Below are 12,927 nucleotides of genomic sequence, written 5' to 3' on the forward strand. Positions count from 1 at the left end.
TAGGTTAAGGGTTAGCGTTAGGTTTAGCGTTAGGTTAAGGGTTAGGTATAGGGTTAGGTTTAGCGTAAGGTTAAGGGTTTATAGAGGTTTAGAGGTTTATTGGGATTTATATGCCGCCCTTTTCCCTGAGGGGACTCAGGGCGGCTTACAACCACAGGGGAGGGGAAGTGCAAGGTCAAAACAAAACAATTTGTGAACAAAAGAAAAATAATAAAACACAACTTTCATTCAGCAATCAAACACTCGGGCGGGTGATTGGAAACCTATTCCCAGGCCTGCTGGGAGAGCCAGATCTTGAGGGCTGCGCGGAAGGTCTGGATCGTGGTGAGGGTGCGGATCTCCATGGGGAGCTCGTTCCATAGGGTCGGGGCAGCAGCAGAGAAGGCTCTCCTCCGTGTGGTCGCCAGTCGGCATTGACTGGCTGATGGAATTCGGAGGAGGCCTAGTCTGTGCGATCTAATTGGTCGATTTAGGGAGGTAATCGGCAGAAGGCGGTCTCTCAAGTACCCAGATCCACTACCATGGAGTGCTTTGAAGGTGGTCATTAGTATCCTGAAGCGCACCCGGAGACCAACAGGTAGCCAGTGCAGCTCGCGGAGGACAGGTGTAACGTGGGCGAACCGAGGTGCGCCCACTATCACTCGCGCGGCAGCATTTTGGACTAGCTGTAGTCGCCGGATGCACTTCAGGGGCAACCCCATGTAGAGCCCATTGCAGTATTCCAGTCTGGAGATCACAAGGGCTCGAGTGACTGTTGTGAGGGCCCCCCGATCTAGGTAGGGCCGCAACTGGCGGACCAGGCGAACCTGGGCAAATGCCCCCCTGGTCACAGCTGACAGCTAGGTTAAGAGGTTGACAGTTAGGTTAAGGGTTAGGTATAGGGTTAGGTTTAGCGTAAGGTTAAGGGTTAGGGTTAAGGTTAGGGTTAGGTTAAGGGTTAGGGTTAGGGTTAGGTTTAGGGTTATGTTAAGCGTTAGGGTTAGGTTAAGGGTTAGCGTTAGGTTTAGCGTTAGGTTAAGGGTTAGGTATAGGGTTAGGTTTAGCGTTAGGTTAAGGGTTAGGTTTAGGTTTAGGGTTAGGGTTAGGGTTAGGTTTAGGGTTACGTTAAGCGTTAGGGTTAGGGTTAGGGTTAGGTTAAGGGTTAGCATTAGGTTAAGGGTTAGGGTTAGGTTTAGGGTTAGGTTTGGGGGGGTTAGGTTTAGATTTACGCGTTAATTTTAAGTTTACCGCTCACAGCGTGCTGTTTTCGTCACGCTGTGATGACGTCACGTACGCCCTTTCGTCGAGCGCGCTTTAGTCTACCGCGGTTTTGTGGTGGAACCATGTGATGAACCACCCCCTTGAAACTCTTGGGGTTCTGCAGGAAGAGACGAGCCACTTGGATGGCAGAGCCAGCGGGCCCAGGCAATGCAGCAAGAGAGACGGACAAGGCTGTTTCTGCAGGGCCCACTGAACCAAGAGTGTGACCAATTGCCTAGGAAACCCAGGTCCTTTCTCGGTTGTTAAGGCTGCCTGGGAGATGACTTGTAGTTGGGATCATCTATGCTCCTGGCATCTTTCAGAGAGCGGCCCCTCAGACTTAGGGCAGTCAGTGGTGCAGCCCCTCTTTTGAGGAGCTGACAATGCTGGAGAATTAACCGGAACCTGACAGTTCTTTAGAGCCATCATCCTGTCTCTGGCCACCCTCCAAGCACCAGGAGGTTGACAGCATTCCTTGGCCTGGAGTAGACATGGATAAATAAACAGACACTCCACGCCATTGACTTTGCCTACCGCCATCATGTAGTAGATGCTACGGAGGCGTTGGGAAGGCATAGAGCGCTGGGAGGCTTGGGCTGGTTCCCTCCCTCTCCCTAAACACCAACGGGCTCCAGAGAGGGAAGGAGAGCCACCACAAGGCCACTCTTCTCCAGATCTCAGCTGGTTCGGAAGGATACCAGGATCACTAGAAGGTTGAAGGCTGTGGAGAGATCCAGGAGAACCATCCATCCGAGGTGGCGCAGTGGTTAAATGCAGCACTGCAGGCTACTTCAGCTGACTGCTAGTTCGGCAGGGCTGCTGTGGGGAACAGGCCAGTCACTAGAACTGGCTCCAAGAGGGGCTTGGCGGGCTCTGCAGGGCTCCCCAAGGTGTGGCCTGGCGTTATTATCTGGGTAGAGTTTGGGCCTATCAGTCCTGAGGAAGCGGGCACAGCCCCCAGGAGGTGACCTTGCCCACCAATTGGGCATGAGATCAATATTCCGGCTAAGGCCTCCTGGGAGACGGTGTGTGCATGGGCCCAGGTACAGAGATAGCCCTGATCAAATTATGCGGCAGCTGTTCCAAAAATATCAGCTAAGCTCAGGAGGGCAGAAATTAAAAGATGCCCCCGCTGGACTCTCTTTAATATAAGGGCCAGGGGTGGGTGGGTGGGTGGGAGAGAATGTCAAGGGCTCCGAGATACTTTTATTATAGCCTCTGTAAGCAGAGGTGGGGTGCAGCTTCTGGGGCCCATTTCCTGACCGGATCTGCCCTTTGGGGCAACACCAGGGCTTGGACTTCGTCCTTGATTGTGGGAGAAGTCCATCCGCACAAAAAGCCCTCACCGGATCCAAAGGTATCCGACTTTTGTCTCCACCCCTTCCTTCTTCCAGGAGGCTCTGGGCTGCTGCTTCAGAGAGCTCTGCAGCAAATGGACTCCGAGGACCCCTTTCACCTTCAGGCTGTGGCACTGAGACAGAATCAATCCTGCTCGTACTGTAGGTGACCTCTGGCAGGAGAAGAATGTGGATAGCAATAGCAGTTAGACTTATATACCGCTTCATAGGGCTTTCCGCCCTCTCTAAGTGGTTTACAGAGTCAGCATATTGCCCCCAACAACAATCCGGGGCCTCATTTCACCCACCTCGGAAGGACGGAAGGCTGAGTCAACCTTGAGCCGGTGAGATTTGAACAGCCGAACTGCAGTCAGCTGAAGTAGCCTGCAGTGCTGCATTTAACCACTACACCACCTCGGCTCGGCTAACCACATGTGGCTGCCCACTCACCCCTCTTGGGAGGATTGTGATGGCACCACGTGGGGGGAAACTCAGGTTCTGGGGAGCAGGGTCTGCGCAAGGGCCTGTCTCTCTGGAGAAGCCCCTCAAAGGTTTGAGGCCTGGAGGAACAGTCTCTCCCCCACCCCAGAAGCCTTTGGCAAAAGGTTTGTTTTTACAAGTTCCTCTGTCCAGGGTCCATCTGGGAAGAGGCTCACCTGGGGCTTCTGGGTGGTGGTTTTAGAAAACAGGGAGTTCCTGCCCTGAAAAAGGCTTTGGCCTCTTTTGAGATTCGGAAGCTCCGTGGTTACATGGAGGGTGAAAGCATTCTGTGTAGGCTTTGTGTGCATCTCTCTGTCTCGATTTTTAAAATATTGTTGGAAGAAATGTCCTTCTGGGTTCAGCTCCAAGTGGGGGAAAAGACACTGGAGACATGGAGGCTGCTTGGAAAGATGGTTTATTGTTGGACAGGGCCACATGGCTTGAGCCCTGAACAGAAAAGGTGATCACATGCTTCAATGTTGGTGGAGAAGAAGAGAAGGGCTGAGGGAGGGGCTTGCTAGGCTTTTTATACCCTGTTTAGTCCCACCTCTCTGTTTCCTGTTCCTGTGTAAGAAATGTATTCTGATTGGTTGTCAGACTCCCATGGTGCCATGCAGGGGGCTACTCTCTAGGCTAGAATCCATAGATGAGTTCTCAGATGCCATGTGGAGAGTTGAGTAATATCCCTTCCCCTTGCAGCTGCAGTGGAGAAGTCTTTATTATGTAAAGTGGGCTAGCCTGGCCTTCTCAATGGCCTATTGACAAAGTGTGGATGGGCAGGAAGCTACAGGCAGCTATTCTGTCTTTTAAAGCATGTTTCTTTCTTTTCACATCCAGAGAAATATTCTGCCTTTTCAATATTTCCTAGGATATTTCATTTTTTCTGGGAGAGGGCTGGATGATAACTTCCCACAATATAAAATGCAATGTTATACAATATCCGGTTCTTTCATTTAAAAAAAAACATTTCTTATTTGTATTGATTGAGTATTGGATGTGGATCAAATTTCTTTGCTAGAGGCTGAATGAAAAATAACTCAGTGAAGCGTCTCCAGCCCCAGACGCATCAGTGGGGCCAGGTGGGGCCCAGCCCTCATATCTTCCTGGGGAACACGGTTGGGGGGTTTCACCATAGTACCCAACTCCCCTTTCTGGGGGAGGGGGCAAAGGCCCAGCTGCGGAGGGGCTCCAGGGGGCTCCGTGCGTGAGGGTTGGAGTCACGGCCTTCCTTCTGCTGCCCAGGAGCGCACCGTCTTAGCCGGCTGGGGCCGCGCGGGGCCTTTGAGTGGAAACAAGACAGTTGGGGACAAAGCAATCCATTTGACTGGATTATTGTAATGCGCTCTACATGGGGCTGCCCTTGAAGAGTGTTCGAAGACTCCAATTAGTCCAGAATGCAGCCGCGCGAGCGATTGTGGGTGCACCAAGGTACACCCATGTTACACCTATCCTCCGCGAGCTGCACTGGCTGCCCATTGGTCTCCGAATCCGCTTCAAGGTGCTGGTCGCTACCTATAAAGCCCTACATGGCATCGGACCTGGGTACCTGAGAGACCGCCTCCTGCCGATTACCTCCCTCAGACCAATTAGATCGCACAGGTTGGGTCTCCTCCGGATTCCATCTGCCAGCCAATGTCGGCTGGCGACTCCCTGGGTGAGAGCCTTCTCTGTTGCAGCTCCGGCCCTTTGGAACGAGCTCCCTGTCGAGATCCGGACCCTTACTACCCTCCCGGTCTTCCGCAAAGCCACCAAGTCCTGGCTGTTCCAGCAGGCTGGGTGGGGGGGCTGAGAAGCATCTACCTCCACGGAAATTGTGAATGTTGGTTTTGTTTTTAATATGTTGTCTTGTCTCGTTTTCCCCCTTTTCCCTTGTCTTTTGTGAGCCGCCCGGAGTCCTCAGGGAGTGGGCGGCATACAAGACAAACAAACAAACAAACAAACAAACAAATAAACAAATAAACAAATAAACAAATAAACAAATAAACAAATAAACAAATAAATGTTTGATTGAAATGAAAGCGACATTTCGCATTCACTAAATACAATGACATCTGATACTTGCCACGGGAGTACGAGTCCTTCTCGTTTCTAACCAGGAGCATGACAATGTGGGGGTCATTTCCAGAGACCTCCGGGAGCCCCCCGGGCGCTCCACTGTCAGCCATGGGGGAGCGGGGTTCTGGGAGACGGACAGGGAAAGCGGCTGACCAGACGGGGGTCCCTCCTGCCCTTCTTCTCTCGCCAGTCATCTACATCTGTGGCCCCCTGGAGATGCTGCACCAAGTCATGCGTCGAGCCCAGTCGGAGGGCATGACCCAAGGCGACTACGTCTTCTTCTACGTGGATGTCTTCGGAGAGAGCCTGCAAGAGGACGGGCACCGGGGGGCTGCCAAGCCCTGGCAGAGCAAAGAGGGCCAGGACTCGGGCATCTTGCGGGAGGCCTTCCAGGTCAGTCCAGAAGTCGGAGAAGGGAGCTGGCACCCTCGGACACCCAGCGTGGGGAAGCGGCTGAGGCTGCCATCTCGGGGGAAGGAAGGGCCTCCCCAGGCCTTTCTCGGAAGGACCTCGGCTGGGCAGAGGGGAGCCCCGCTGGCTGCTCTTCGGGGAGGCTGGCTCTACCCTCAAGGATGGGTCAGAGTGTGGGTGAGTCCATTGGGTGGCCGGGGTGAAGCCTCCTTCTCCTCCTCCCCCCTGCTCTACTCTGGGGGTCTCTCCCTGGGCCTGGGGCTTCTCTTGCTCAGAGGGGAAGGACTTGTGGGTCTCAGTCCTCTAAAGAGGAAGGCTGCGTGTGTCTCTCTCTGCCCAGGGCCTGGCAGGAACTCAAGGGCTAGAAGAGCTGAGGTGTGGAGTGCCAGGGGCGATGCGTCAGGGGGTCAACCACTTGCTACCCAGTCTGTGCCTAAACCCCGGGGAAGCCCCTCCCAGTGCCCCCTCCCTCTGCTGGCTGCAAAGGAGAAGGGAGAGTCCCAGGTCTTTTCTGCAGGAGGAGCTGAGAGGGTTCCACCACAAAACCGCGGTAGACAAAAGCGCGGTCGACGAAAGCGCGTATGTGACGTCATCACAGCGCGACGAAAAAGATCGAAAAATGTAAAAATAAAGCGAAAACCTTACCCTAACCCCCCCCAAACCTAACCCTAAACCTAACCCTAAACCTAACCCTTAACCTAACCCTAAACCTAACCCTAACCCTAAACCTAACCCTTAACCTAACCCTAACCCTTAACCTAACCCTAAACCTAACCCTTAACCTAACCCTAAACCTAACCCTAACCCTTAACCTAACCCTTACCTTTATGTGAATCGGCTTGCTGTAATTTAATTTTTATTTCAATTTTTCGATCTTTTTCGTCGCGCTGTGATGACGTCACATACGCGCTTTCGTCGACCGCGCTTTTGTGGAACGCGGTTTTGACGGGTCACGGCTGAGAGGGGCAAGAATTCAACCCCTTGCTGACGGGGACTGCTATGGACACAGCAGATCAGAAACCCCTGGCGAGCATCCAGCCTCACACCTGGACGGCCTGAGAGCTTTTACTCCCTGGCTGCCCCTGGCCCTGACAGACAGCCAGGCCAACTCCACGTAGCCAACAGCTGCTTGCCTCCAAATGTGTGTGTTTGTGTGTGTGTGTGTGGGGAGCTGCGATGAAGCCAAACCTTGCTGGAAGCCCCTTCCTCTCAGCCCCCTCCCCCCCTTCCAAATGCACGGGTTGAGCATGGCAAGAGCCTTTGCTCCCCCCTCCCCCCAAGAAGCTGAGGCTTTGCAGAAATGCTCAGGAGGAGCAGATGGGGAGGGGGGGGAGAGGCAGGGTGGGCAAGGCGCAGGAGGCTTGGTGCCTGAGGCAAGGGGAGCCACAAGCAGCCCCCAGAGGTTGCAAAGCCCCCCCTCCTGCTGCCAGCCCCCCACTGACGAGAGCAGATGGGAGACATTTGGCAGCCTGGTGTGAGATTTCCAGAGAGCTACGTGCTGGGAGCATGGTGCGTATGTGTGTGTGTGTGAGAGAGAGAGAGATTGCAGGAGGGAGAAGGCTGGTGCCTCACCTGCAGGGGGGCACATGGCTCCCGTGTCCCTCAGCCAATGGCCTTTTTTTTTTGCAGACGGTGTTACTGATCACCTATCATGAGCCCCAGACTCAGGAGTACCGAAACTTCCAGAACCAGGTGATCCTGCGGGCTCGGCAGGAGTATCAGGTGGAGCTCAGTAGTTCACTGGTAAGCCCCCACCCCTCTGGAAGCCCTTCCCCCACCCAAAGCTCTTAGCAGGGCAAGAGGAGCCCCCCCCCCAAAGTAACACCTCTGATAGACAGAGCGGGGGGGAGGCTGCCTGACAGCCGTCCAGCTGCCAAAGCTCTCCGCACCTGCAGAGCCTCGGGCAGGGAGAGCCAGGCGGGGGCTGAGCCAGCACAGGCGGTCTTTGCCCAGAGCGACTGGCCACGCCCGGCTTCACAGAGCCAAAGTGGCTGGCCACGCCCGGCTTCACAGAGCCAAAGCTGGCCACGCGCGGCTTCACAGAGCCAAAGCCGGTGGGACGGTTCCCAGGCTGCTCGGGGAGGCGGCCTGTGGCAGGGCCGGCCTCCGCTTCTGCCGCTTTGGGAGAAGCCCCCTCTGTCTCTCTGGGTCAGCCGGCCGGCTGTGGCTTTGCACCGAGTGAGCAGCAGCTCCTTGTGGTAGTGAGGGCTGGAGGTCAGCTCAGGTCATTCTGGGGCTTCACGAATGTGGATTGAGGCCCTGACAGCGGAAAGGGCCCGGCTCCCTTTCCTGGTCCTGGCGGAAGGAGGCAGAGAAACATCTGGCTCTGGGGCTCCTTCCTCGATGCGTCAAGGTAGCCGCCTCCTTCCTCCCTTGGTTTGGGGGTGCTGCTGCTTTGAGGGTGTCTGCGAAGCCTGGGCCCCAAGAGCCGAGGTGGCGCAGTGGTTAAATGCAGCACTGCAGGCTACTGCTAGATCAGCAGTTCAGCGGTTCAAATCTCACCGGCTCAGGGTTGACTCAGCCTTCCATCCTTCCGAGGTGGGTAAAATGAGGACCCAGATTGTTGGGGGCAATATGCTGACTCTCTGTAAACCGCTTAGAGAGGGCTGAAAGGCCTATGAAGCGGTATATAAGTCTACTGCTATTGCTATTGCTATTTGCTCTTGCTGTGCCTGGGGGGGGGGCAACTGAAGCAGCTGCAGCAACCTTGGAGAGGAACTTGGCTGCATTGGGAAGATGGCACCGAGACTCCCTGGCTGGGCAGGGGCTCCCCGGAGGGGATCGGAAGGCAAGGAGGTTCAAATGAGGGAGCACACGCACACTCTCATTGCGGTGGGGGGGAGAATCCCCTCTGCAAAGCTGTCCCATCCTGTCCAGCCCCTCAGCAGCCTTTCCAGCCTTTCTCTCCTTCTCACCTGCTAGGCTGGGATGGCTCTGCTGGGCTCAGTGGGAGGGGCAGACGGGTTGTATGTTATATGGCCCTCCAAAGCTGCGTGACCCGTCAAAACCGCGGTAGACAAAACCGCGCTCGGCGAAAGCACGTACCTGACGTCATCAGCAGCGCGACGAAAAAAATTAAAAATAAATTACATTGAAATTAAAATAAAATTAAAGCAAGCCGATTCACATAAAGGTAAGGGTTAGGTTTAGGGTTACATTAAGCGTTAGGGTTAGGTTTAGGGTTAGGTTAAGGGTTAGGTTTAGGTTTAGGTTTACGGTTAGGTTAAGGGTTAGGTTTAGGGTTAGGTTTAGGGTTAGATTTAGGGTTAGGTTTAGGGTTAGCGTTAGGTTTAGCGTTAGGTTAAGGGTTAGGTTTAGGGTTAGGTTTACGGTTAGGTTAAGGGTTAGGTTTAGGGTTAGGTTTAGGGTTAGGGTTAGGGTTAGGCTTAGGGTTAGGTTTAGGGTTAGGTTTGGGGGGGTTAGGGTAAGGTTTTCGCTTTATTTTTAAATGTACCGCTCACAGCACGATGTTTTCGTCGTGCTGTGATGACGTCACGTACGCGCTTTCGTCGAGCGCGCTTTTGTCTACCGCGGTTTTGTGGTGGAACCCCAAAGCTGCACTCGAGAGCTTTCCAGACGGTGCAGTCAGACCCCCCGCACCCCCATCTGTGAGCATAAAAGCCCAGAGAACGAACGGGACCCTTCCCCACCCAGGTTGCCCCTTGGTGGGGGTCTCCAGAGGGAGATCCAGAGAGTTGCAATGCCCTCTTTGAGGGGGACCCTCAGCTGGCAAGGGAAGCCCTCCATGCGGGGGGTGGGAGGATCTTTCTTGGCCTCGGCTTGCAGTGAGCTTTACAGATTCACGGAAGGGACCTTGTAGGTCATCTAGTCCACCCCCACCCCAAAGGAGGAGACCTCACACCATTTCTGACCAATGGCAGTCCAGTCTCTTCTTGAAAGCCTCCAGTGATGAAGCTCCCACAAATTCCGAGTAGAGGACTTTGAAAGCCCCCTCTCTGGGGGGGGGAACCCCACAAGCTCTGGAGGAGAGAGGCCACAGGGGAACCTCTTCAGCACCCCTGCAGCTAGCCAAGGCCAACTCTGGGGGGCTGGGGAGGGGACCCGGTTGGTCCAGGCAGCCAGCAACCTGAGGGGCTGGGAGGAAGAGGGAGGGGTATGTGTGTGTCACACCCATCCTCCAAGGCTGAGGGCAGGAGTCTCCTCCAGAGGTGGCTTGCTCCCTGTTTCACTACCAGTTCACTTCACGCAGTCGAACTGGGAGCAACCCATCTCTGATCTCTGCCCAAACTTCTGCCTGGCGATGGCCCAGGAATTACCAGCTGCCATCAGCCTTCCGGATAAAAGATGCCCACGGCTACCCTGCTTCAAAGCAGGCCTGTGTGTGGGTTCTACTCCCAGGGCTGCTCCTCACTGGGCGTGACCCGTCAAAACCGCGCTCGACTAAAGCGCGCCCGATTAAACCGCGTCGCTGACGTCATCAACAGGGCGACAACAGCGAGCGCGGAGAAAGAAGGGCGCTTTAAATAGCGCTTTGAAAGCAAGCCGATTCAAGTTAAGGTAAGGGTTAGGTTTAGGGTTAAGTTAAGGGTTAGGATTAGGATTAGGTTTAGGGTTAGGTTTAGGGTTAGGTTAAGGGTTAGGATTAGGTTTAGGGTTAGGTTTAGGGTTAGGTTAAGGGTTAGGGTTAGGTTTAGGGTTAGGTTTAGGGTTAGGTTAAGGGTTAGGGTTAGGTTTAGGGTTAGGTTTAGGGTTAGGTTTAGGGTTAGCTTTAGGGTTAGGTTAGGGTTAGGGTTAGGGTTAATTTTAGGTTTAGGGTTTACAGTGTGCTTCTGTCTCCGCGCTGTTGTCGCCCTGTTGATGATGTCAGCGACGTGGTTTAGTCGGGCGCGGTTTTGTGGTGGAACCCTTACTGGGCAGCCTCAAGATAAGCTTTACCAGGTTGGCCGAGGGCGGGGGGGAGCGGTCTCCTAAAAGAGCACCAGTCCTGCCCTCTTGAGCCGTGACCCGTCAAAACCGCGGTCCACAAAAGCGTGATCGACGAAAGCGCGCATTTGACATCATCACAGCGCGACAAAAAGAATTAAAAATTGAAATAAAAATTAAATTAAAGCAAGCCGATTCACATAAAGGTAAGGGTTAGGGTTAGGGTTAGGGTTAGGGTTAGGGTTAGGTTAAGGGTTAGGGTTAGGTTTAGAGCGTTAGGGTTACGTTTAGTGTTAGGTTAAGGGTTAGCGTTAGGTTTAGCGTTACGTTAACGGTTAGGTTTAGGGTTAGATTTAGGGTTAGGTTAAGGGTTAGGTTTGGGGGGGTTAGGGTAAGGTTTTCGCTTTATTTTTACATTTTTCCATCACAGCGCGATGTTTTCGTCGCGCTGTGATGACGTCAAATGCGCGCTTTCGTTGACCGCGATTTTGTCGTCCGCGGTTTGTGATGGAACCTGAGCCGTGCTCCTTGCAGGGAGGAGCAGCCTACCTCCCCCCACCACTGCTCAGGTGAATGGCACCTCTCAGGGAAGGGTGTTTGGCCTGGAAGCAAATGCCCCCCTCCTGGGCCAGCACTGGGGCGGGAGAAGCAGTGCTCCTTGCCTTGCTGAACTGATGCCCTTGAACCTGGGGCAGGGGGGGCCCATCGGCTCTCCCAGCACTGTAGGGGGGGGATTATTTTTGTGCATTCCCCTTTTGCAAGAGGTGAGTGTGAGCAATTAACCTTTTCCTTCCCATGGGGGGGGGAAGTACCAGGGGCCCCTTTCACCAGGCCGTGGAGGCGACTCTGGGTGCAGACAGGAAGCAGCGGCCACCTCCCACACACATCCTGCCCCCTCCCCATGGGGCTGCTCCTATTTTTAGGCTCCCCTCCCTCTGTGCCATTTCCCAGGAACCCACAGACAGGCAGAAAGAGGCTTTACGGAGAAGAGGGGGGGGGGCTGCATTCACACCTCTCCCTTCATTGTTCACTGAGCAAATCTGTTTCCTGATTGGCTGTTCACCTGCTGACCAATCCGTTGGCTGAACAGCCAGGCCTGCTCATTCACGGTCCCCAAGCACAGAGGAGTCCGCAGGACAAGCGGCTGCATTCAGTTCCCCCAAGGGCCTGACAGCAATGGAGCCCCCCCCCCCCCTCACTCTGCTGCCTTCTGGCTCTTCTGCAGTCAGAGCCTTGGAGCAGATTAGCAGAATTTAATAGATTAATGGAAGGGACCTTGTAGGTCATCTAGTCCAGTGTTTTTCAACCACTGTGCCGCGGCACACTAGTGTGCCGTGACATAGTGTAAGGTGTGCCGTGGGAGAATTACTTTATATATAGTCAATATAGGCACAGAGTTAATTTTTTTAAACATTTTCTAATGGTGGTGTGCCTCGTGATTTTTTTCATGAAAAAAGTGTGCCTTTGCACAAAAAAGGTTGAAAAACACTGATCTAGTCCAACTCCCATCCTGAAGCAGGAGATCCTGCAGCACTTTAAAAAAAAATTTTAATTTATTTTTAAAACAAACAAAAACAAAACAACACATACAAAAAACTTTCCTCAATTTCGTCAAGCATGTCGTTTGGTTACAAACTTTTGAGTTTTTACAATTAAATCTCTCCTTGTTCAGTTTCCATCCTTTATTCCTCAAATATCAGAACAGTGCTATCATGTCACCCTTGGTCCTTCTCTTCCCTAGACCAGCCATGCCTGGTTCCTGCAACCGTTCTTCGTATTTTTTAGCCTCCGGTCCTCTCATCATCCTGGTTGCTCTTCTCTGCACTCTTTCTAGAGTCTCAACCTCTTTTTTTTTAATGGTGTGATGCCAAAACTGGTTGCAGGATTCCAGGGGTGGAATCTTACTAGGGCTTTGTAGAAGGGCATCAGTACCTCACTTGGGACAAGAAAGGAGCTTCCCCTGATTGCCTACCAGCATTCAGGTGTCCCGCGGGTAAAGATAACAATGCCCCCAAAACCCCTTTCCCAGAGGCAGCAGCCCCCTCGGTGATCCCTGGCTAACACCTGCCATGCGCTGTAACGTTCCCGTGGTTCGTCCATGAGGCCAATGTGGAGAAAAGACAGGACACGGTCTTTCTCGGGATGGAGCGACCCAGATTGGGGGTCTGAGAGCCCCTTTTATTGAGATAGGACAAAGGCAGGAGGAGCAATAGCATGTGGTTAAAAACAGCCTGTAAAAGTACAATTTCTAATCATCTGCTCAGTCTATATATGGTCAAATCCTGGGCGTCATTGGTAGGGCACATCTCAGGATGTTATGTTATGAACTATCAGGATGTTATGGCGTTTTAGGAGTTTGTTTTCTCCTGTGTGGTTCAGCGTGGCTCTGCAACTATATTACAACAATGCACTAAATACATAAAAAGTACCTCGCTTGCTCTCGATTGTGTTCCTCGGATAATGCAATTTAGGATTGCAGGAGCCCACGGTGACCATTTAGCCGAGTTCGGCCTCTTGTGTG

General features: G+C 53.3%; 1 protein-coding gene across 1 annotated transcript in view; it reads left to right on the forward strand.

Moving 5' to 3' along the window:
• NPR2 (natriuretic peptide receptor 2) overlaps nucleotides 1-12,927 on the forward strand; it is a 38,481-nt gene that overhangs the window by 16,530 nt on the left and 9,024 nt on the right. Inside the window, exons 2-3 of the mRNA XM_014063602.2 lie at nucleotides 5,302-5,504; nucleotides 7,152-7,265. Of these exons, the coding sequence (XP_013919077.2) occupies nucleotides 5,302-5,504; nucleotides 7,152-7,265 (317 nt within the window). The remainder of the gene's footprint in view (nucleotides 1-5,301; nucleotides 5,505-7,151; nucleotides 7,266-12,927) is intronic.

The sequence above is a fragment of the Thamnophis sirtalis genome, unplaced genomic scaffold (assembly GCF_051295495.1).
Source record: "Thamnophis sirtalis isolate CommonGarterSnake01/CBP01778 unplaced genomic scaffold, rThaSir2_p1.2 scaffold_5, whole genome shotgun sequence".
In the NCBI taxonomy this organism is placed as follows: domain Eukaryota; kingdom Metazoa; phylum Chordata; class Lepidosauria; order Squamata; family Natricidae; genus Thamnophis; species Thamnophis sirtalis.